General features: G+C 32.7%; 2 protein-coding genes across 2 annotated transcripts; one reads left to right on the forward strand and one right to left on the reverse strand.

Moving 5' to 3' along the window:
* Positions 1 to 954: 954 nt before the first annotated feature.
* LOC129806485 (alanine--glyoxylate aminotransferase 2-like) lies at positions 955 to 17456 on the reverse strand. Its single transcript, XM_055855122.1, has 7 exons — positions 17270 to 17456; positions 17083 to 17201; positions 7797 to 8031; positions 5296 to 5389; positions 5013 to 5221; positions 1661 to 1880; positions 955 to 1601 (listed from the first exon to the last, which is right to left on the reverse strand). The coding sequence occupies exons 1-7, from the start codon at positions 17338 to 17340 to the stop codon at positions 1101 to 1103; spliced, it is 1449 nt and encodes a 482-aa protein (XP_055711097.1). The 5' UTR covers positions 17341 to 17456; the 3' UTR covers positions 955 to 1100.
* A 4687-nt stretch (positions 17457 to 22143) lies between these two features.
* LOC129805171 (titin-like) lies at positions 22144 to 23821 on the forward strand. Its single transcript, XM_055852928.1, has 3 exons — positions 22144 to 22159; positions 22221 to 23636; positions 23700 to 23821. The coding sequence occupies exons 2-3, from the start codon at positions 22253 to 22255 to the stop codon at positions 23807 to 23809; spliced, it is 1494 nt and encodes a 497-aa protein (XP_055708903.1). The 5' UTR covers positions 22144 to 22159; positions 22221 to 22252; the 3' UTR covers positions 23810 to 23821.
* Positions 23822 to 26317: the final 2496 nt, after the last annotated feature.

Below are 26317 nucleotides of genomic sequence, written 5' to 3' on the forward strand. Positions count from 1 at the left end.
GAATGGCGTCCCCCAAATTTAGCTCTAAATCGAATTTGCATGCATTCCGAGTTAGCTCACGTTAAGAATCTCATCTACAATAAGCTGATCTAGTGTTTTATAGCTTTTATTACCATGAAGTGAAAAGAATATCTTGTAAACAATCTCGTAAAAATCTTGTAAAATAGTTTGATTTATATGAACTGCTTTATGTTTGGCTACTCTCGTTGTGAATTTTTTCCACAATTTTACTACCTTTAACGAGATACCTTATTTGATTCGAATCCATAAAGATTATTACACAAGATTCTTGTAAAATTTCTCTCAAAATCTGGTTTTATTGGAATTTCTTAACAGATGGCGCTGCAAAATAGTTCTCTCTTTCATTTTTTATCTCTTTCTCACCACATGGTCTTAGAATATATTCTCTGAAATTATTTATTAATAGCACAATTCGCGAAAAGAATTCTGACAAGACTTTTACAAGATCTTGTAAGATACGTGTAAAAATTGTGATGGATCCTCTGGCACCAGGGGAAGCCAAACATCTTGTTATTTTTCTTTTCGAGGCTACAAGATTTTACAAGATTTGTTTTAACGATTTTTTTGTATTTGTAAAAACTTTCCCTATTTTCCATAGGGGAAAGTACTCTCCCTTCGAACGTTCATGCCTTCGAATAATGTGAATTTTCTTTTATATTTCCTAAGAAATTTTACGTAATTATCACACAATTATTAATAATTGATAATAAGCTAACTAATATTTAATAGAAATGTGTAAGTCTCCTAGGCAAAGTAAAAGAAAATTCACATTATTCGAAAGTAGGAACGTTCGAAGGGAGCGTACTTTCCCCTAGATGTTTAAAATTCCAAACGGTTTTTCCGCAGTAGAATCTTCAGATTTTCCGAAGAGTTCTGCTAAAAGTCCAATGGAATTTCTGCCCCATTTAGCTGAGAGAACAAAACACAAAAAAAAACTGATAAAACATTTCTCTTTCTAATTGTATTCATACAGTTTTTTTTTCTTGATTTAAACTGAAGGGGAATCCCCTTTTTGTAAGATAACATGCAAAATTTTATGCTAAAAAAAATCTTAAAAATAGAAAATTTGTAATACATTTTTAGACGCCTTTGATTAAACATTCAGCTGCCTTGAGGATCTTGGATTCTGGCTTTGTGCAGACAATGGAATTGGTTGTCTGTCCAGTCACTTCTGGAGATTTCTGCTCCATGGCCTTGAGCGTTGTGAGGCACTCCCGGAAGGCAAGAAGGAATTCATCAGCATTCTCAACACTGAACACCATTGGAGGCTTCAGCTTGATGACATTGTTATTCGGTCCATCCTGACTCACCAGGATATGATGGAGATCCTTCATTCGGTTCACAACAAAAGTTGCCTCCTCTGTAGCTGGCTCTAGACTCTCCCTATTCCTTATCAGTTCAATGCCCAAAAACAATCCAGATCCCCGAACATCTCCCACCAAATCGAAGTCATACGTGAGTGTCTTTGAGTGCTCAATCAGATGTTGACCCACCTTCAGGGCATTCTCCTGCAGGCCCTCATCCTCAATCACATCCAGGACAGCATTGACAATGGCACATGACACGGGATTTCCACCGTACTGGAATCAAGGAATTTTTTACAAGATCTCTCTCAAGGAAAAATCTCAAAGGGACTCACTGTGTTGAAATAGGAGATTCCACTGGAAGCAAAAGCATCAGCAATTGCGGGACTTGTAAGGACAATTCCCACTGGATAGCCATTGCCGATTGGCTTGGCCATTGTTACAATATCCGGAATGACATTCTGCTGCTCAAATGCCCAGAAATGCGTTCCAACTCGACCAAATCCAACCTGAACTTCATCAGCAATCACAACTCCGCCAGCCTCTCGAATAGATCTAACAAAAAAGCGAAATTTAGCAAAATTTCACTTCGGAATCCAAAGTATCAGACCAATTTTAAAGAAAGATAGGGTAAATTAAGATAATTCAAAACCTGCTCCAAATGGAAATTTTTCGCTACTCCAAATGGAAACGTCATTCTTTCAACGATAATTACAGTACTAAATTATTATATTTATATATTTTCTATATCACAGTTTCATTATTTAGTTCATTTTACTCCAAATAAAGCGAAAATCCATTCAGATTCACAAATTTTAATTTGTTAATTTCTCAGAAAAATTAAAAGTGTACCTTTCCACCATTGAATTTTTTATCGATCAACCATGTTTTCCAATGAAAAACACAATAAAGCAAGGATGAGCTGATAAGAAAACGCGCCAAATTGAGAAAAACGCGGGACGACTTATTGGCAACCCTAATAGTCAATTTTGTATAATTTCCCTCCACTACCCGGCTGAACCTTAAGAGCGATTGTCAACAAGGGATACATATCAGTGAGTGAAAGGGATTTTCATGCAATTTACGATATAAATAAGTGTGTAAACTCAATATCTATATGCACATGAATAAAAAATCGTTGCATTTCAAAAAGTTTGTCGCACGAATTTCTGTCTAATTCGGCTGACATTTCGGTCCCATATGCCCGAATATGAGAGAGTCTACTGTATATTTTTATGTAAAATCATTGCCGCTCTGAATATGGACAGCGAATTGAACGTGTATTACAGCCTGCTGATGCGGTTTTACATTATTAGTGTGCGAGTTTTTCAATTCTTGGTAGCTTGCATGTGGAACGCTCCCATAGTTTTCTCTAATATCTTAAGTGTTTTGTCTAAAAATAACGTTCAAATTAGTTAAAACAAGTGTTTTCCAACATATAGTGATAAAAAATTAGTAAAAATCAGTCCGAGAAATGGTTAAAATATCAAAAAGAATGAAACATAACCTAACTTTGAAGTGTCAAATAAACTCCAATATTTTATCAGACGGGGCTTCGAAATTGCTAAAAATTGGTTCTGTGATTCATTTACAAGTAGTTTCCAGTGATTTTTGCTGCAAATTAATTAAATTCTTCGTACACAGTAAAATAAAAAATTTACACTATTATAGTGTGTAATCTTTCACACCACTATTAGTGTTAAATTTGGAAAATGTATTTAATTTAACATTGTTAATTTAAAATTATTGAATTTCACATTGTTGAATTTTCATCGGAAACATTACACAGAACTTTCTCACAGGAACTTTCTTCTACTTGTTTCCACCATTTGTAGGAAGTATCATATGTTAAAAAAATAATTTAATGCTTATTTTTCTAAGATATATTTTTGTGACACTCGAAAAACCATTTTTGCATTACATTCTGACAGTCAGTTAAGTGTTTGGTTAGGTATAATTCCCTCCTAATCACACCTATTGTAATCCTCGGATTTTCTCTAACACTTCCAATCGGTCTGACATAACATCTTTATAGAAACATCACTCATTTTGAAAATTACCAGTGACCAATGTAAAGTAAAAGGTGGAAAATTCCACTTGAAAACAAAGCAAATATTTAGCTTTTAGTTAAGAAGTTGTTTGAAAAATAATCGAATTATTTATAGATTTTAAAAATGCATATTTGCATTTTTCCATATATATATATATATATATATATATATATATATATATATATATATGGAAAAATTGCACTTTTGATACAAATGACGGAAACCACGAAAAGAATTTTAAGAAAATCATACGAAATTATGCTTAAATACAATATTTTTTCTAATTTTGAACATATCTGGACGATGAACGCATAATGCTGCCGCTTTGGGCATATTCCGGGCGGCAATGTTCGTTTGCCATGTGTTAGTGTAACTTTGGCATCAGTGTCAACTGTGTCATACACGCTCAATTCCCTATCCATATACAGAGCGGCAATATGGCACAAGAAAGCAGTGGATTAGATTTAAAGGTTTTAGATTTTAGTAAAAACACTTTTTTCGTTTAAAATAATAACAATATATGAGTAAATATAGAAATTTGGGGTATATTTCTGAATTTAAAAAGTAAAATTTTATTTTATTTTCAATAAAGTATCGAATGCTACGAGTACTACTACTAATAAGTGATTAAAAAGAACTGTCAAAGTATTGGTCAGCCGGGTTAATTTCAAGGAAATTTTAGGAAATTTAGAAATATAAACGAAAGTTAATTCTTTTAATCTTTGTGGTCCGTATCCACAAATAGCCGATTTAAAATTAATAAAAAATTACAATTTCAGTCATATAGGACCCATTTTGCAAATCACTTCCAATTTTGCGGACCACTCAAGTTTGTGCTTCTCGAAATTCCACTGCTTTCAATCAAATAGTAGTACATTTATCATATTTATATCTATAAAATTGAACTCCCTTAAACGTTTTTTCTTGAAAACATTTCATTTTATAGGGATAATTGTTCATTTTTACATAGGAAATCAAGTTTTTCCAATATTCAATATTCGTTGATTTTGTTCGCATTTAAAAATTTCCTATCCTTGCAATAAAGTAACTGTTGTTTATTCGTTTTGTTTAACATTTATGTCATATTTCTGGCTAATTTAGGTTAAATTAAGTGCCAATCTTTATTGTTTCTGATTTTTCTGAAGTGTCTGCAAATGCTTCAATACGAAACCCCGGAAATATAATTTCTTTGGATAGATTTTCTTATTGTTTTAGATGGGAAAGGAGAAAAGACCAGGAATAAGAACAAATCCTGCACTCAGGAGCAACTCGACAAGGTTTTGGAAGCCTTTCGTCGCGGTTTCACTTACACTGTTTGTCTCCAATTAGAAAATTTCCCTTGTCTCCATTTGAATTAATTTGTTTCCAATTGAAGCATTTTACACTCGTGTATTTTTCTTGTATTTAAGAAGATTTCAAATTATATCTACAGGATTTTCACTAAACAGTAACATTCTAGAAGAGTCAAGGAGCAAATTTATGTAATTCTCTTCAGAAGAAAATTGAACTTAATGTGTTGAATCTTCTATCAAAGTTAAAGCATCTGGAAATGGTTTTGAATCAGGACATTTACCCCAAAATCTTAAAACAGGAAGAAAATAAAAAAGTAGTAAAAAATCAAAATAGAGTTTCTTACTTGTAGACGGAACTCAGGTACTTTTTGGGCGGAATGATCTGACCGCCACAGCTCTGGAGGCTCTCAGCAATAAAAGCTGCCACTCCACGTCCTTCTGCTTTCACTTGAGCAATGATCTGATCAACTTCGGCAGCATAGAGCTTGGCCAGTTCATCATCAGAATGCTTCCGGCTCGTGTATCTGCCACGGTAGGTGTCCGGCGGCGGAGCCTGTTTTGAGGGGGAAGGACTCAATTGACGGGGGGAATCGTTCGCAGAAAGTGTCTGCGGAAGGGCTATCTTACCACGTGCACATAATCTGGCTTAGGATCACCATTGGGCTGATTGAACTTGTACGGGGAAATCTCCATTGTGGATATCAGATGTCCATGGTAGGCGCTACAAGAAACCTTCTTTTAGCCTCTAAGAATGGCTTTGGGAACGAAAGGGGAGAGAGAAAGGAATAAGACTGCTCATTAGTCGATAATCTCTCATTGCTTTCGTGCAACAAAATGCGGATTACTTTAAATAGTTGAGCTATTACATTGAAAACATTTTTGAAGCTGAAATTCAGCAGAAAAAAACGATCTTTTGAGATTCACTTTTTCGAAACAAAATGTTTTTAGAACATGCAATCAACTTTTAGTACAAGAAGATTGCATCTCTATATTACTTCCCTATCTACCCAAGAGCTTTGAACTCAATTTCCGTACAAAAATTAAAATCCTATCATAACTTAATTTTAGTACATATCTGTACTAAAATTCTTAGTTTCATCTCAACTAGGTTTAATCTATCTAACATATGAAATTTGATTTAAAAAGAGTATTTTCATTACAATTTTCCAGAAATGATAAAAATATTCGTAAAAAATTATAAACGGGATTTTAGCTCATGTCTGTATATATTTGTATTAAAACCCTTTTCCCATATTTTTTTTATTTTGACTATTTTCATAAAATAGCTCGAAAATGGAAAAAAAATATCTTTTTAATAATTTAATTATAGAAGATTAGAAGATTATTTTTAGTACATGCATGTACTAACTTGAAGTAGATTAAAAATACATTTATAATACTTGCACAAAATGAAGAAGATATTCAAAATTCACAAATGCTAACACCTGATAGAGATTTGTATTTTTGTTCAGAGAAAAATTATAATAATTTATATATCAAAAGATGTATACAATTTATACAATAATCAGATAGGTTAATAAAATTCCTGATTAAATATCAATTTTCCTTAATCTGAAATATTTAGTACAGGACTGTACTAAATATTGTATTGGAATAGAGGAATGTACTGAATATTTAACACGAATTTAGGATATTTTAATTAAAAAAAAAAACTCTTAAAGAAAAAGAATTTCTAAACAAGAAGAAATGAAACATTTAATTCTAATAACGTTTTTTATCCAAAGTATTAAGCACGTGCATGTACTAAATACGAAATACCTTACGGAGATTTGTATTTTAATTTAAAAAATAAAATAATTTCAGAACATTCAAATAAAAGCCAGATAAGAAATATAACCCTTGATCAATTTTCAATTTTTTTTTAAACCAAAGTTTTTAGTACATGGATGTACTAAAATAATTACTAAATAAATGTACTAATATAAAATGATTTGTCGATGCGTAAAGTAAGGAAATTAAAAGTTTAATTGTAATAACACATTTTTACCAAAAAAGCTAATTTTATTTTGCACATGCATGTACTAAATACGAAATACATTACTGAGATTTGTATTTTAATTTAAAAAACAATAAATAATTGCAAAACATTCAAATAAAAGCCAGATAAGAAATAAAGTCCCTGATCAAATTTCAGTTTTTCTTAATCCAGTTTTTAGTACATGGATCTACTAAAATAATTATTTACCAGTTATTTGCGACATTTCCGTTGAAAAAATATAAAGAAAATGATTTGTCGATGCGTAAAGTAAGGAAATGAAAAGTTTAATTGTAATAACACATTTTTAAGAAATGAAGCCCTTGATCATATTTCACTCTTTCTGAATCCAAAGTTTTCAGTACATGGATGTACTAAAATAATTATTTGCTATATTTCAGTGGAAAAAGTATAAATAAAATGATTTGTCGATGCGTAAAGTAAGGAAATGAAAAGTTTAATTGTAATAATACATTTTTACCCAAAAAGCAAATTTTATTTAGCACATGCATGTACTAAATACAAAATACCTGACGGAGATTTGTATTTCAATTTAAAAAAAAACTAATTTCAAAACATTCAAATAAAAACCAAATAAGAAATAAAGTCCCTTATCAAATTTCAATACTTCTGAATCCAAAGTTTTTAGTACATTGATGTACTCAAATAATTATTTAACAGTTATTTGCGATATTTCTGTTTGAAAAGTATAATTTAACACTTTTTTAAGCAAAGAATTACGTATATTTAGCACATGCATGTACTAAATTATGTTAAAATAATATCAAGTTGGAATAATTTATCAATATTTAGAAATAATTTATTAGCTTTTGAAAAAAGGGAAAACACTTTAGAAAATATTTACCATAACTTTACTGTACGTGTACTAAATATCATGTACTAAATACTCATTAATTCCGACATGGTTTTCATTGTAATAGCTCCATAAATCCGGGATTTCTCAAAAATCTCAGACTCATCTTCAGGAACAAAAAAAAATCTCAACAAGTCGCCAACCTTATCAACGGAAATTTTGTTTTGGGAGAAATGCAAAAAAACAGCTGGTGCTTTATCACCGAAAAGCCTCGCGTAAAATCTGGCGATAAGACGGAGAAAGAGGGCAAATACTCACTGATCCAGGGTGATGATGTCTCGCTGGTGAGTAGCTGCCCGTGCCAAACGCATGGCCAAATCATTTGCTTCTGAGCCAGAGTTGACGAAGAAGCAGACTGATAGATCTCCAGGTGTCTTATCGGCAATCCTCTGGGCACATCGCACCAGTTCATCGTGCAGGAAGCGATTGTTTGTGGCCAGGAGGGCCATTTGTCGGCATCCCGCGGCTACAACTCGCGGATGGCAGTGTCCCACTGGAAAATGCAGATTAATTTGAATAATTGTGGGCAATCACAAGGGGGAAAATTCCCACAGCTTCTGTCAACGCGGGGCAGTTATTTGGACAGGGGGATGTGTGTGGGTGGGCAAGTCAACAAAGAGATGACAATCAAACAATTATCAGGCGCAATAGCAAATAATTGCTCTCACCGCGACTGATAGCACGTGAAAAGAGCATGAAGAGAATACCTCAATAAATGGACTTTTAGCAGAGAGAAAGTGGGAAGAGGAAAAAAAATAAGTGGATTTTCCTAATAAAGATAGATGGAAAATCGTTTTATTGCGAAAATGGACTTTCATAGGAATTTCTGATACAGACAGAATTACATCAGACTAAAATTACTGGACTTTAAACCAAAACCGATAATCTGAAATAAACCCAGTAAACCTTTGGACCCCTCTCATATACATTTTTTTTGTTAATTTATAACGTGATCTTTTAACCGAAGAAACGGAAGATAAAGACCGAATTTATAAATAAAAACTTGTAATACCCTTATACTATTTGGCCTCAGTATGCTGAGGGACTGTCTTTTTGTCTAAATGATTAATCTGCAATTATAATTTTTTGTCTTTGTACTAAAAAGAGTTGTACTAAAAACTCCACAGATATTTTTCTATATAAAATTTTAGTACAAATACCAAACCACTTTTCTAAAAAAACATTCAGGCATTATTTGCAGAATTTCTTAAATTCCAGCAAGAAATTAGGGCATAAGTTCTGTGAATTACTAAGAAGTACTAAAAAAAAGTAAAGAAATGTTCAGTGATGTGGAGTGGCAAATTTACCTTTAAAATAAAACTCTTGAATCTAAATAGCATCATTTTATTATGGATTGGCATTACTTCACAATTTGCAGATATTACTTTGTACTAATAAGAATTGGTATACTAAAAAAATCCCCGACACGCTTCTGTCTAAAGATCAAATACAAATCTTAAGGAAATCTCCTAATGATCCTTACCAAAAATCCTAAGCATTTTCAGAGTATTTTTGAACTTCTAGGGAAAACCTATTAGGGGAAAGTACTCTCCTTTCGAACGTTCACGCCTTCGAATAATGTGAATTTTCATTTATTTTTTCTAGGCGTCTACACATTGGGAGCAATTTTCGTCAAAAATTGCGTTTTTGACAGAAATTTGACGTTTCCCCCTACAACGCTGCAGGGAATTTCCTTCAAAAAAGCAATTTTTGACAAAAATTGCTTCCAATGTGTAGAGGCAATAAGAGACTTACACATTTCTATTAATTATTAGTTAGCTTATCATCAATGATTGATAATTACGTAATAATTATGTATAAATGTCTCAGAAAAGATAAAAGAAATTTTCATTATTCGAAGGCATGAACAATCGAAGGGTGAGTACTTTCTCCTAGATTTTAGTACAAGACTAGGGAGTACTCATAAAGTGCTTGGAGTGGAATAGTGCTATTTAGTTCTATATTCTAATACTAGTACATTTCTGTTTAAACTGTCTTTTTCCAAATTTATCAAAAAAGTTTAGTACAGGGAGTTTCGCTTTGAAAGAATTTTTCGGGACCGAAAAAAAGAGCGTGAATTAACTCCAGTAACACAGTAAAATTGCATATCTGCAGGAGATATCTTTGGAAAAGTTACGGAAACACCGTGATTTAAGCAAGACTTTTTCGGCGCCAATTTTTCAGCCTATTTTCAGCGCCAACGGTTAATAAGAAATTCATTTCAAATTTACCGCGTGAAAAATATTTGCATAAATTCAGGGGCATTTCAATATGTATTTTAAAAATAGATGAGCTCCCAATAGTAGACAATTCTTATCAAATTGTTTCAGTCCATTTTCTCTCAAGCCGGAACTCCCTGTACTAATTTTATAAAGTACAGAAGATAAATTTTCTAAAATTTGAAGCTAATGACATGAGGATCAACTCCGTGCAGTACTAAAAAAAAAACAGCCAAAAAGATGTCTTCCGTTTTCTTGAATGTGGAATCCCAAGCATTTTCTAAATGACTAATAGACTAATTTCTAAAGGAAAAATGAAAAGGAGAGAATTTTCTACTGAATATTCTTTTTAGTACATGGCTGTTCTCATGCGATTCTGGGCTATCGACTTTTCTGTGTGTTGGTATGGTTGGTATGGTACCTATCATAAATATCTTCCATAGTGACATAGTGATATTCAACAGAAAATACGAAAAAAGAAATCTTCCTTTTGAACATTTTTTTAGTACATGACTGTACTCATGTGCTTATACATTATCGATTTTTCTTTGTGTTGGTTGCTGTCACTTCTTTCTCGTCGTGTTCCAAAACCACCAAACAGTCGTGACAGAAACCACAACGAACTAAATTCGATTACGCAGAAGCATTTCAGAACACCCATGTGCTTAAAAATGCCCAAGAGAATGCTCTCCCTTTCTGTAAAACACAAACCAACGTAATATAATTAACTAGGTGAGGATTCCGGAAATCGTCGGGAAATGCAATTCACTTAGGGAAAACTTATCAACTTATCGCAGAGCTTTCGGCTCGGTCTCCAAGCCTTCATCAGTGGTCAAGTCTTTCAATTGTTCTCTGAGATTCGTTCATTAACTGGGTCAGGATGTTCACAGGGCATATAGTTAATTAACGAAGCTCTCCCTTTCCATTTTTTATTTTAATAGCACCACAACATTTTAAACATAAGTTTTCAAGCCGTAAAAAATTACAAAGTTAAACCTAGTATGAAATTTAGTACATGTATGTGCTAAATTTTTAAATCTATGAACTCCAATAACATATTCATATTATGTTTTCATTGCATTGATATAATGTTAATTACAATAATAAAGGGTAGAGTAATATATTTCGTTTACTCAACTAAGTACTAAAAAAAATAAATTAGTACAACGTTATTTTTAATAAATTTGCATATAGAGTAAAACATTAATATCAGAGATATAAAAACTTGAGATACGTATTCTTAATTCAACATAATTATGATTTTTTTTAAGATAAACTATTCTAATATTTGTACTAAAATTCAAACGAAGTTCATAAAAATTTCTCCTGCTGTTTTTCAGCACAACTTAAATAAGACAGACATTTTCGAAGCTTCTCGGAATCCACCAGATCCAGAAACACTACTTTTTAGTACAATTTTTTAGTACATTTACGTAACCAAACTTTCAACTAATCAATTAGTGTTTTTAACTTAATTTTTATGACAATTATACTGTTTCTTTTAAACGCTGGAAAGTTAAATAATCACTATATTTATTTAAGAATATCTCCTTAAGAGGCCAAGAAGTCTATCGTTCGCAAGGTTAAAGGGCACTAAATATCAAAAGGAAATTTTAATGTTAAAACGTAATCATAGGTCATTAATAGATTAATGACTTGCAAAGAAAAGTGAACTTATGAAAAGCAGACTTTACTGCTTAAAGGCAATTTGTCGTATTTTCGCTATACATTATAAAAAGGGTTAGTCTTAAGAAAATAGTCAAAAGCATCAAAGGAGGAGTTTAGTTAATTGTAACGATACCCGATATTTTTTTAAGCACACCCTTTGCAATTATTCAGCAATGAAAAAGAATAATGCAGACAGTTTTATTTGGATGGTTACACTCAATATTAGATTAGATTCCGTATCAAATTAGAGCGATAAGGTAATTGTGACAAATAGAGAATCGTGATTAGGTGGAATTAGTTGAGACAGTGAGAAGTTCAAAAATAGCCCTCTCGACACATCCGTGATTTCAACACTAAACTCAGCTGTGGGCAGTGTTGACGACATCAATTTTGATTAAATATTTACGAGAGAATGGGCAAACAAGAGTCCCTGATAACAAGAGCCCAAAGCCACGTTTCATGTTGCACAAGTTGCAAGAGTTAAATCACGTGTATAGTGTTTTGGTGCACGCTGCCTCTGAGTGTTTCCTCCTGGCCTTTTGACCCCGACCACTAGCCCACAATATTCCCGTATCAGCAAAGTGATAAAATGATCACCAAACAATGATCGCACCCAAGTCTATTTGATGGAATTATCTACATTTCTCAGCACCGAATTCTTGACATAAGTAAAGTTTACCAAAAGAAAGATTAAATGGGAAAATTTTCCCAGACGCCACATGATAATTTCTCTATTTATGGTAAGTTGTTTGCATTTGGAGACATTTTAAAAATAAATCCCACGTTTTTTTGCACAAAAACTCGTGCATATTCTATGACTGTGTAATTATTTGCAAAATACACTTATCTTTGTTTAATCAGTTGCAAGATTAATTCATATTTGTGGATTAAAATTGATTTATTTCCTCAATTGCATTAAAAATATTTATATTTTCTCAGCAATGTCCCAAAAAACCGTAATGACAATAAATCTTAATCCAAGAAAATATTTAAGTCCCATCGCGTTCACAGATTTACAAAAGCTCTAAAAGCTTTTAAGCTCTAGCAAATCAGAAAACGCAATGGGACTAAAATATTTTTTGGGGAAAACAGTTGATAAATTTGAAAAAAATCGAAAAAAATGAAAATTGCTGGAATACATAGGAAAAAACGATTTTTAAGATTCACTTTCGCGAAACAAGATGTTTTTAGAACAGACCTGTGCTTATTAAGTCATGGAGTATCGGAAATTTTGTGTTGATAGTTCTAATGGAAATTGAAGATAGACTCGCTTATTCACGGTGCCATGATGAATATTTTTGCGCCAAAATGACATAACAGAAAGAGAAACTCTCATAAAAATAAATTGTCTTCTTGATATCTTTGTCGGAAGACGGATAGTTGTTCACTAAACACCCTTTTACTTGAATCTTGCGGAAATATGAAGAAATTTAAAGAAAATATCACTTCAAATGGAAAGTTCTTAAATCGCGCGCAATTCAACTCGAGAGAGAGATAGAGACACAAATAACTCACTTGGCAAACGTCTGGCGGCGCTGCAGTTGCAAAAAATCTCTGAAATGCGACAAAATATTTTCTTCTCTATTTTATCCTTATTAGCAGGTCGTGTCCCTTCTTCTAATATGTACTTTTGCATTCCTTATTAACCAAAATAGGTGTTGTACAAAAGGGTTTTTCTCAAACTTATCCTGAATTTTGGGACAGCTCAAAAGAATATGAGTCTTTCAGCTCAAAATTTTTTCCCAAAGTTTTTGTTGTAATATCGACAATTATTCACAATTAACCCAAATAACTGTATTTAACTAAATTAATAAAAGGATTTTCTTGTGAAAATGACTTAACTTTAAGGAATTAAGCAATTTTCACATTAAAAACTTCTCATTTTCTCTACGTGAATTTTCGCGGCATTTCGAAGAATGCCAACAGGCACCACCAAATTCACTTCGGATTTTATTTTAGCTCAGGGAGCTCAGTTCTGTTTTAGAACATATAATCAAGATTTAGTACGAGAAGATTACATCTCTATATTACTTCCCTATCTACCCCAAACCTTTGAACTCAATTTCCTTACAGAAATGTAAATTAGAAGATTTTCAAAAATCACAAATACTAACTTATTTGTTGATTTAAAGTATTTAGTACATGCATGTATGTACTAAACATCTGCAATATATTTTGAAAACAGGAGACTTTCCCCTAGTTTTTAAAACACATTGCGGAGCAATATTTATTCAGAAACATACAAAAAAAAAGTCATTATAAAGCTTGAGACCGTGTAAAGCATGGGCATTTTCCCCTATTTCCTGTAGAATAGCTCTATTCAGTAAATAATTAATGGAAAATTTTGAAAAGAAGAAATTTGTACTAATAATTGCATTAAATTTGAAGCATCGTTTATAGAAATACTATCGTTTTTTTCTTAATACAACTTAACTTATAGACTAATTTTTCCGGATGAAAAAATATACGAATAAAAGCAAATTTGATTGTTCAATTTTTAGTACAAATTTCTTCTTTTCAAAATTTTCCATTAATTATTTACTGAATAGAGCTATTCTACAGGAAATAGGGGAAAATGCCCATGTTATCATAACTTAAATTTAGTACATACCTGTACTAAAATTATTAGTTTCATCTCTACTCGGTTTAATCTATCTCAACATATGAAATTTGATTTAAAAAGAATATTTTCATTACAAATTTCTAGAAATGATAAAAATATTCGAAAAGAAAAATATTTATGAAACAGAGTTTTAGCACATGTTTGCACATATTTTTTATTAAGATCCTGTTCCCACATTTTTGAACTTGTTTATTTCTACAAAATATCTCGAAAATTAAAAGAACAATACCTTTTCAATAATTAAATTATAGAAGGTTAGAAGATTAATTTTAGTACATGCATGTACTAAATTAAAATGGATCTAAAACATATTAATATTTCTTGCACAAAATTAAGAAGATTTTCAAAAATCACAAATACTAACTTATTTGTTGATTTAAAGTATTTAGTACATGCATGTATGTACTAAACATCTGCAATATATTTTGAAAACAGGAGACTTTCCCCTAGTTTTTAAAACACATTGCGGAGCAATATTTATTCAGAAACATACAAAAAAAAAGTCATTATAAAGCTTGAGACCGTGTAAAGCATGGGCATTTTCCCCTATTTCCTGTAGAATAGCTCTATTCAGTAAATAATTAATGGAAAATTTTGAAAAGAAGAAATTTGTACTAATAATTGCATTAAATTTGAAGCATCGTTTATAGAAATACTATCGTTTTTTTCTTAATACAACTTAACTTATAGACTAATTTTTCCGGATGAAAAAATATACGAATAAAAGCAAATTTGATTGTTCAATTTTTTTAGTACATTTATATAACCAAACTTGCAGCAGTTAGCATTTGCATAACAAAATTTAGTCAAATTTAGTTCAATTTAGAGCTCACTAAAAAAAATTGTTCTACTTTTTTACTGTTCATTGCCTGCACTTTGCAATACGGACTAAATCTTTTTTAGTACCACAACGTTAGTACTTGTACGAATATTTTTCACTTAATTTGCCATATACTTCCGAAAAAATGTAAATTGATTATGTAATTTTTAGTACAATTACATTACTGAATTAAACTTCCACCAAGTAGCATTTTTATCATTTGAATAGCAGAATTAATTATTCAAAGCAAAATTAATTTATTCAATTTAGAGCTTACTGAGGAAAAAACTCCATATTCCAGATTTTTGACTGTACCACAACGTTAGTACTTGTTCTAATGTTTTCTACCTAATTTGCAAAAAACATCCAAAAAATGCAAAATTTGATTATTCAGATTGTTTGTACATTTACGCTACTAAATTTCAGGAAGGTAGCATTTTTATCATTTAAATAGCGTCATTAATGTCAAAGAAAATTCATTCCATTTAGAACTCACTAAACAAAAGCTTCATATTGTAGACACTTTTAGTATTGATTTTCAGCACTAGGTTAAATATTAATAAAATCTGATTTAGTACCCCAAAGTTAGTACTTGTACTAATATTTTTCTTTTAGTTGGCTAAACAGTTTCTTCACAATTTCGCAGAAATTAGTTTTCTTTTTCTAAAGAAACACAATGAAACTGAGAATAAAACTGAGGGATACAATAAACCTGGGAATGCTCTTTGTGTGCAAGTGGTGCAAGTGGCCTAAGCGATCAGTAATCTAATCTAATCTTGTCTTTTCATGACTGTATTTTCATATTATTCGTCACAAGAGTTCTTAATTACAAATACATTTTACATGCAATTTTTGTTTGTCAGATGCTTGATAAAGAAACGATGTCTGGCGGTTTTAGTACACGACGAAAAAGGGTATTTCTAAGTGAGAAAAACTTAATATTCTGACTTTTCTCCTCTATTGGTAAATATTAGCATGGAAAATTTACGCACCATGCAAAATTTATGAAACATCTTGTACTAAAAATCAATCATGTACTAAAAAGAATTACGATCATCATCTTCATCGAAATAAGACTTAAAAATAGTCAGAAAAAATCAAATCTATGGCAAAGAAATCATTATTAGGGGAAAGTGCTCTCCCTTTGAACGTTCATGCCTTCAAATAATGTCAATTTCTTTTATTTTTCGTAAGAGATTTACACTAAATTATCATGGAATTATCAACAATTGATGATAAGCCAACTAATATTTAATAGAAATGTGTCTTTTTGGAAAACCAAAAGAAAATTCCCATTATTCGAAGGTATGAACGTTCGAAGGGAGAGTACTTTCCCACAGGAGGGTGACATTAGCTCTGAAAAATGCGACCAGTTTTAGTGTAAATTTTTTCCTGTTTTCTTACACATTTCACGAGATATCTTCAAAACTACGTAGGTTGCCTATTTGGGGTCTTCGGTTGCCTATTCTATATTAAATTGACTTTTATTTTGTATTTGTATTTTTTAATAATTCATTTTACAATGACAGAAAACAGCTAATAAACTCAAAAGTTTTTTCGGCACGCTAGTAATATACGGGAAACATAGGAAACGTCATGCCCCTGCTTTCCCCTATTTGCTAAAATCTGAAACACATTTTTCGTCACATTTTCTTTTGCCAAAAAATATTATTTTTTATTTAAATATATTCTTGTAGTGAGTCAACATTCTATTTCTAAAAATAAATTCTTCCCAATAATGTTTGTTAATTAACAAGTATTTACGAGACATTTCAATTGATAACGTTTGATAATAGAAATCTTCCTGTGTATCAAAAATCATTGTTTACGCGTATGCTCGGCGCATGACGACAACAAATGCGTAGTTTTTACGCAAGAGAGTAATAAATCCGTCCCATCGCTTTCCCACTAAAACGGAGAGATGAATATGTTTTTTGTTGAAAGAGAAGTTCTTATCAAAATTAGCAACAAATCGAAAGCGTTATTCATCTGCTTGATTTTGGACAATCACAGAAAAGTCTCTGATGGTGTCACGAGTTGGTAGCAATTTTTCAGGCACGTCCCCATTTGCCCTCTGTCAATGACAAACGGATTTTGCGTGACGCAGAAGAGGAGCTTTTTGCCGAAGGAGGGAGGATGGGAGGCTTTTGCGTCAAAGGAAATGCTCCATTTTCTCTAAATTGAAAGAAATGGAAAAATGCGCGTCTCACTCACCGTGAGCAACATTGTTGATGCAGTCCAAGTAACGAGTCCCTTCCTCGTCGTACATGTACTGCCCTTGGCCACGTACGATCTTGAGGGGAGAGCCTCGGTAGAAGAGTTGGCAAGATTTCCTGCGACGCAAGTAGTCACACTTAATTGCCGCTAAATCACGGCTTTGGCGCCAAAACAGTTCACTCACCCAATGTGACGATTCCGAAGTTTGATTGTATCGGACTTACACATGTCCTCGGTCACCTCGATGGAATTCATCCTGGACCTGGTTCAGGTGCACAGAAAACACGTTGAAAGACAGAAAATTTAACCACCGACACGGAGTTGATCCTCCAATTGAGTCGACTGACACTCAATTGAATGCCCAACCAGTCGGAACATCATCTTTTATACTCACGCTCCGTGACGTCATAGCCTCGTGAGCACACACTTTTGGGCAGATTGCCGAGCCTCTCTTTCTCTCGAGTCTCTCGCATGGGACTGATAAGAGGCATCAACCAAGGGGACAACAACTCAGACTCAGACGCCTATTTGCATTATCAGTCTGAGAAACTATTCGAGACTAAACTTTCCCGTCCGTAATCCGAATTCCGTCGTTTGCATCACCTCTTGTCGTATCAGATTATAAGTGCGTCTATTGATCATATCTAACTCATAATAGACCATTGAGAATTCTCTTTCAGGAATAAAATTAATGAAGTGAAGAAAATCGTCCTGGAAGTTATCTAAATGCAGATACGACAACAGATAATGTAGTCGACGGTCCTTAGAAACTCATTAATTTCTTTCTGAAATTTCGCGATTTCCTCCGGAAATGTATTAGGCTGGGAACGTTACGAAATTGATCTTATCACCATCTTATCACAAGGAAAAGTCGATAACACAGGAAAAACACATTAACCCTTTAAGGACGATTGGAACACCGGTGTCCCATAAAGAAAATAATCTTTCCTGACTACCTGAAGTTATTTTTTTTCTTATGTCTGTACATAATTGTAAAGCAGAAGGTTGAAGGAATCTAGAATATTTTTTGCAGGTCTCTAGCTATTTGCTATATAGTAAATATTTAATCTCAAAAATGGCGAATTTTTAAATTCTTAAATTTATAATTAATTTTATTTATTTTTTATACTTCCAATTTTTTTTTAAACAAAACCCTTTTGGCAATAAAAACTACAATACTCATACGTAATATTTTTCATTAAAGCGAAAAATATTATTCATTGGTATTGTAAGAAAAATTACTTAAATTTTTGGGCTATTTTTGTCCCTATCGTCCATAGAAGCACAAAATACACCGAATCAGACTCTGTTGGACTTTCCAAGGTTAGATGTAAGACTTATCATTGATTATATTTCTCATTTTAATTTTTATTGTTGATTTTCAGTCCATAAAAAGTGTCTCGTCGTTAAAGGGTTAATTAACTGCTTTAATTAAACTGTATTAAAATAAATTTAATACTGTTTCAAGTTTCATTGTAAATACAAATCACTAATTCGAGTTTTTGTTATTATTGTTGAGAGAATTTAAATTTCCAACGAGGATTCTAATCAAGATTGTAAAAATATTATTTAAATGCTCACTTACCTGGGATTAAAATTACGTCAGAATGTGAGAAAAACTTGACAACTGTCACTATGACATCAAACAAAATTTATAGAAAAACTTTGACATTTGCCGTCCCGCTCGAATTTCAATTGTTCTTCAAAGTGCAGCTAAAAATTAAAGAAGCTAATTGGTTCTAACAATTCAATTTTTTTTAGAGTCTTCTGTAAAATTCTAAAGCCCATAAGGATTTAACTGTCATTGTAGGGAGAAATGGGGCACTTTTGAAAATGGGGCACCTTTGAAATTGGGATTTTTCACCTATTTTTAAATAAAATTGAACCTTATCATGAAATAATTTAGCTGCACAAACAAATTGGAAAGCTAAATTACATTGTGATATGGCTCAGTTCTACTTAAACATAAGAGAAAAATCCCGATTTCAAAGCTGTCCTATATTCAAAGGTGACCCACTGCCCCCTAGTACTGCCTAAAAATATAATATGGGTCCTATGGTTCCATCTGAAAAATAATTACGCGTCTTATATGTCACTGAAGTTCAAATTCTTTTCATTAAATTCTCTCAATAGCCATTAATTTCTATTGTGTAACTACCTGTTAAAAAAAATTTGCCACTTAGAATTCATATCAGAAAAGGATATGAAAGAAAATATTATCAAAATCGACGCAATGTCAAATTTTCCGTTCGTAACTTCTTGCAAAAACTTTCCACAACTTTCCGTTAAGTGATAAAAAATCAACAAAATGTATTCCTATCTCTATATCCTCTGTATCCTATTACGCATCGAGAAAATTTGCATACCAGCATGGGCTTTCTTTTGAGTAAATCGGCCGTAGAACGAATTTTGCGCGGAGTAAAAGTAGTCAAAACAAAAAAAATCAACTATTTAAAAGGAATGCATTAACAAACAGTACTTTTTGGCCAGAGTTCTTCAATAAATGGTTAGAACAAGAAGGTGACATTAGCTTTGAAAAAATGCGACCGATTTTAGTGTAAATTTTTCTCTGTTTTCGTACACATTTCACAAGATATCTCCAAAACTACGTGGGTTACCAATTTGTAGTTCTCGGTTGCGCGTTCAATATTAAGTTAGCTTTTATTTTGAATTTATATTTTTTTGCTAATTCATTCTACACTGACAGAAAACAGCTAAAAAAAACCCAAAAATTTTTTCGGCGCGCTAGAAACATATGGGAAACATAGGAAATATCATGCCCCTGGGTTAGAATATTTAAAAAATTTACCTTCATAAAAGAAATTAAAGTTTTATTCTGAAAAAGTAGCACGATGTTTTCAAATTTCCGACGTCGCAACATAGTATACATTCAGGCGTATTTCAAAAATGAGTTCATAAATTGACTCCCAATGGTAAGCAAACTTGCATAATTGTATGTGTATAATTCCGTCATATGCATAATCCCGAAGGACTTAATGCCGGGACGGAGTGTAGGTCTAAAATCCGTATAAAGCGGTCTTCAGACTGGAGGTTTAGTCCAGTTCCCGAAGGTCGCCGAATCCTAAATGCCAACCAATTTTATTGCTCTTGCAGAATATAATAGGCCATTCGTTCTTAATAATACAATCCTAAGTTAAATATTCCAAAACATCTTGACTGATAAGAAATTATAATAGTTAAGCCATAAGGCTAAGCCTTAGGTCTCTGAAGTCCGTATAAAAATCAAATATTAAGAAGTCTTTATGGGTTATATACAGTGCCCGCTTTGTAATCCGGATGATTGGGGGACAAAATGACAGATGTTCGCTTCGTAATCCGGATGATTCTTTGAATTTGTTCAACGTCTCGAAAATATAATACAAGATTTTTTTTGTAGAATTAGAATAAAACTTTTAAAGAAGATTTAAAAGACATAACTGGAGAAATCTATTCTATTGTACTTCATTTATTAAACAAAAACATCACAAAATAATTCATTTTTATTGCTGAACACGCATGCATACATAACCTCAAAAGTATTTTAAATGTAACCGTCGTGAACTTGTCCGGATTACGGCGATCCGAATTAGAAAGCGGGCACTGTAACATAAAATGTACTCTTATGTATTGGATAAATTATGGCTTAAGCCGAGAGACAGCTTACCGTAATTATAATCAAAATAATGCTTTAACTAAATTCAGATCAGTTTCCCACTAACCGTTTCTGGACTTAAAATAAGAAAAAGTTTAGTCAGAAACCGATGGAAATGCAATCTATTCATTATTTTGATCATTTGATTATAATTACCAAGCCGCCTCTCGGCTTAAGTCGTAAATGTCTCCAGAACTTTAATTTTACTCAGGTTTTCGTATACGTTTTCGTAAACTTGCTCCCTTAGCACTTACATATATACACAATATCCTTTTACCCCTTTTACCACAATTTCATTATGGGCAAAGGGTTTAAAAATTAATTATCTTTTAATCTTATTTCTAAAATTCACTAACGATATTATTGTCAAATAAAATAAGTGTAATATGCAAAAATTTTGGTTAAAAACCATACGAGAGCGTCATTCTATTAAAATAGGAATTTATTCATGGACCCCCTGGGGCTTGCTAAGCGGGGAGCTCTAATTCAGGAAAAAAAGGCTGGACTTACCCTTATTGACCGTATTGACATCCCTGGAAATCCATTTGGAAATTTCGCATCTTTTCACTAATCCATTCGAGTTTTCCAGAATTTTCTTTCCCGGCTGATATTAGAACGCGCCAAACGTGCCCCACGAAGTTTCCTCAGCCTTTGGGTGTCTTCTGAAAAGTAAACCGCGCAAAAAGTTAGGTTAATTCCCCTGAAGAATTTGTTTTGTGATTTCTTCTGAAACCCTAACTTACTTGCTTCATTTCTCTTTGTAATTAACTTTAATAACAACTGTCCAAGCATTTTCACTAACTTTTTCTATGATTTTTGGGGTTTTTGAAATAAAATAAGGAAAATACAAAGCTACAAAACAGCGCGTAAAAAAACGCGGGAAGCGTGTTCGAAATTTCGAATATCGAATTTTCGGCTCACACCTCGTTTGTCACCAGTTTTTTGTCGCTCAAACGTCATTTAATTTTGGATTTTTGCGGTCGCACGAGCAAGTGAAGGTTTTTGGTTCATCAAGCCGTGAAAAACCAAAGAATAAGCCATGGCAGAACACCAAAGTCCACATGAAAAGCTCATGAACAAGCTTATGAAGAAGAAAGGAAAATTTTCAAATGCAGATCTGCAGAAAATCAAGTAAGACAATTTTTCAGTGGAAAAAAACAAAGTGTCAACAAATTGTTTTCAGGGACATACCTCATCGGGATCTTGGGGAATACTTTGACGCTCCCCGATGTTCCAGCCTCGACAGGAATTACTTCCGGACGAAGTATTTTGACAGTCAAGCTGATTTCTGTACGAGTTTAGAGGATTTGTCTTGGAATCTCTCTAAACAGATACGGAAATCAAGGAGGAAGATTAAACGCAGAAGGGACAGGGGCCTAAAGCCACACCATGTCCCTGACTTGGAAGAGAGATTGCATTTCCGTGAGTATTTTTCTTAATTGATGTTTGTGACTTGTTTTTGCTGAATTTGTGTATTTTTTAGTGGAAGATATCGCCGTCGCAACTCCTGACCAAATGCAGATGCTGTATGAAGAAGGAATTAGAAGGGGTATTAGCCTGGTAGAAGATGAAAGACGTTCGGTTTTGGTACCTACTGATATTCAACTGAAAGAAAATGATTTCTTCGGCGACGAACCTTTTGTTCCTGACAATTTGATTGAAAATCTACCAGATGTCCTTCCAGAGCCACATCCAAGAGAACGTCCAGTTGAGCCTGATGATACATTTAATCCCAGGATTTCCTCAACTCCTCTGGCACCTAATGCCAGACATAATTTGGCTATACTTGGTCTAAGCAGGATCACTGAATCAGAAGAACAAGAAAGATCGGGCATTGAAATTAATAATGCTAAACGTTCGAGTCACTACACTCCTACAGCACGACGAATGATTCATTTTAACGTTGATGTCACAACGGCCGGTCAGAATAAATCCGGGATGGTTCCTCAACAGCCGGAACTGGTTTATCAAGAGCCGGAATTGGTTCCTCAACAGCCGGAATTAGTTCAGCAACAGCCGGAACCAGCTCAGCAAGTCCCGGAATTACCTCAACAGCAGCCAGATTTCGTGCAATTGAGAGCAGAAGCCATTCGCAGGCATATTGTCAATCAACCAACACCAAGCCATCCCCGTCCAAGAAGACGTAGGCGTCCTAGGCCACTAGAACTATGGAGATTTCCAGTTGTGGAACCTAGACTGGTAACAGAGCAGAGCCTGACTGCATTCCTTTATCCTGATATCCCTTATCCAATGCCTCACATCCATCTCCGCCCAGTTGCTGAGCAACAGAATGCAATAGTTCCTGATGATGTAGAACCAAGTATTCCAGCAGAAGCATCCGCAGCCTCCATTCCACAAGCTCAGCATTCGGGAAGTAATGTTCCACAGAACATAAGTTCAGTTTCTGGAGTTGCTTCGTTGTCCAAAGATAATTTACCTTCGACTCCATCAATGCCAATCATTCGTGAGGAAATTGTACTTGAGCCGAATATTCCAGCAGAGGCATCGTCAGCCTCCATTCCTAAGGCTCAGCATTCAGGAAGTAATACACAGCAAAACATAAGTTCAGTTTCTGGAATTCCTTCGCTAGTTAAAGATAATTTACCGGCGATTCCAGAGATTCCACAAGTGCAAATTGCTGTTGAGATTATCCCAGAAATGATCCCCGAAATTATCCCTGAAGCTACAGGTGATATACCAGAGATTGCCCAACTTCCACAAGATCAGGCACAACAGAAATCTCCATTCAATCTTGGGCCCTCGGAAGAGGAAAAAGAGACAGCCATAAAAATGACAAGGTTTCTCTACGGACAAGATCGCGATAAAATAATTATGATAGATTTTAAAGATGAATTCCCAACAAGGGCGGAAATTGTTAGAGTCTTCCGTACACTCCTCAGTAATTTATTTAATTGTTTTTTTTTTTATTCTGGCAAATATTACAACTTGGACTACTTTGCAGATTTCAATGGGATCCTTTGGGAGCTGGTCAATATCGGGAATACTACTGAGTTCGAAATATACAAGTTATCTGAGGAAAAGCGACGAAACTTTGGTAAATCACAGACATAAGTTAATAGTATAAGTTAGACATAAAGAGTAATGCCTTGCGCACAATAAATTTTATTTTAAAAATATAATATTCGAAACAAGGCTCCGGCACACCTTTTAGATCGGGAAAATTTCATAAAGTCGAAATTCACATACCTTTCTTTCTTAAAAGTTTTGCATATGTCTATCTTATTCTTTCACACTCTACTTCTTCCTTTTAACATCACACCAAATTAAATTTAGTTCAGTCGAATTTCGAGTTGGAAAGAGTGGGATTTATGCAAGTCCTTTGATAAAGAAAGGGACACGAATTTTGCTTTCATGAAATTTTACCGATCTAAAAGGTGTGACGGAGGCATAAAAATCTAGTTCTAGTCTTCTTACCCTCATACGTAGTTTCGAAAATATATTTACAAAATTAAAATCATTGTGTGCATGGCATTATCATAAAATTTGAAGTAAACTCAAATAAGTAGAAAAAAGTATACTAAATCAAGTATTAAACATTTAAATCAATCACAAACTAGATAAAGATAAAAAAAATCGTTTTCGAAACAAAGATTTCGAATTAGATTTTAGGCTAAATTTATAACTTCGATATTTTATGTAATTGATAATTTTAAAATTATAATTTCAACTTACTCTATTAAAATGAATAATCGTAAAGTTTTATTTTGATACTCACATAAATTGTAGAATAATTTAAATGTTTAAAAAAAACGTTTTAACATCCCGTTATGTATACTTGAAAAAAAAAAACGAGTGAATGAAATTTAGTACTATTTGTCTCGCTTCCGCATGTCGTTTATAAAATTTGTGTAGAACATAAATGCAATTATGCGTCCACCTTGATTTAAATGAATATGTTTAACTTCTTAAAATTTCCTTCAGACAGGATTAATAATTATAAATAGAAGTACAGTAGACTCTCTCAAATTCGGGCATTTGCGACCGAAATGTCACCCGAATTTGAGAAATTCGGGCGATAAACTTTTTGAAATACAACGATTTTTATTGATCTGCATACACATATTGAGTTTACATACTCAGATATACTGTAAATTTAATTAAAATCCCTTAATAACGCAAAATTACATCAAAACTAAGACAAAATCATGATAAATTTAAAGATATTTGCTTCATTTGATGATCATAATAATCAAACTTGAAAAATGTCAAAAAACTTTTCTTCGAATTTAACTGCCGCCCGAATTAAAAAGTAGTCCGATCTTAAAACAGCCGAATTAGCGAGAGTCTACTGTATAGATAGAAAGTAAATTTTGCAACTCTTAAGTAAGTTTTTCATTGCCAAGGGAATTTCTTCAAACTGTAATGAATATGAATGATTTTTTTTATTATTTTGCAAAGTTAATTTTAAAAGTTATGTGAGATTGAGATTGAGGGCAAATGGGATAAATGAGACGACTTTAACTAGATTTCACTCATTAAAATTTTAAAGCATATTTACAAAATATCAGTTATGCTATGTTCAGAATAGGCAACATTACTATTCCTTTTGTAAACAAGTATCCAAAATTTTGTTTATAAGTAAACAAATAGAATAGAAAGGACCTAGCTTTAACTTTGTAAATTTTTAAAATACCTTTTATCAGGCAAAATTAGATGTGCTTAACTTATAACCGAACACCTATTAAAAACACATTAAATATATTAGTAAATAAAAAATTAAATAATCTGAATAAAGAAAAATATTTGTAAATCAAAATATTTCTTAAAATTTTATTTCCAAGTGTAGGGTAACTGTCCTAATTCAAAACCATTTCCAGACGCTTTAACTTTGACAGAAGATTCAACACATTAAGTACTCATAGTTTTTCTGAAGAGAATCACATAAATTTGCTCCTTGACTCTTCTAGAATGTTACTGGTTAGTGAAAATTCTTTAGATATAATTTGAAATCTTCTTAAATACAAGAAAAATACGCGAGTGTAAAATGCTTCAATTGGAAACAAATTAATCTAAATGGAGACAAGGGAAAGTTTCTAATTGGAGACAAACAGTATAAGTGAAACCGCGACGAAAGGCTTCCAAAACCTTGTTGAGTTGCTCTTGAGTGCAGGATTTGTTCTTATTCCTGATCTTTTCTTCTTTCCCATCTAAAACAATAAAAAAATCTCTCCAAAAAAATCATATTTCCGGGGTTTCCTATTGAAGCATTTGCAGACACTTCAGAAAAACCCTTTTTGTTTACGAAATAGGTAATTATTTCATTTGAAAACTTCACGTACCGTTAACAATAAAGATTACACTTAATTTAACTAAAATTAGCCACAAATATGACATAAATGTTAAACAAAACGAATAAACAACAGTCACCTCATTGTGTTTTTTATTGGAAAACATGGTCGATCGATGAAAAATTCAATGGTGAAAAGGTACACTGTTAATTTTTCTGAGAAATTAACAAATTAAAATTTGTGAATATGAATGGATTTTCACTTTATTTGGAGCAAAATTAACTAAATAATGAAACTGTGGTATGGAAAATATATAAATATAGTAATTTAG

This window comes from Phlebotomus papatasi, chromosome 3, assembly GCF_024763615.1.
Source record: "Phlebotomus papatasi isolate M1 chromosome 3, Ppap_2.1, whole genome shotgun sequence".
Lineage (NCBI taxonomy): Eukaryota > Metazoa > Arthropoda > Insecta > Diptera > Psychodidae > Phlebotomus > Phlebotomus papatasi.

Excerpts from the sequence above, each read along its gene's own strand:
- LOC129805171 (XM_055852928.1), top strand. The coding sequence starts at position 22,253 with ATGCAGATGCTGTATGAAGAAGGAATTAGAAGGGGTATTAGCCTGGTA. Across the intron at positions 23,637-23,699 it reads AGTCTTCCGTACACTCCTCA|ATTTCAATGGGATCCTTTGG; the intron begins GTAATTTATTTA and ends ACTACTTTGCAG.
- LOC129806485 (XM_055855122.1), bottom strand. The coding sequence starts at position 17,340 with ATGAATTCCATCGAGGTGACCGAGGACATGTGTAAGTCCGATACAATC. Across the intron at positions 17,202-17,269 it reads CTTCGGAATCGTCACATTGG|GAAATCTTGCCAACTCTTCT; the intron begins GTGAGTGAACTG and ends CTTGCGTCGCAG. Across the intron at positions 1,602-1,660 it reads GAATCTCCTATTTCAACACA|TACGGTGGAAATCCCGTGTC; the intron begins GTGAGTCCCTTT and ends CCTTGATTCCAG.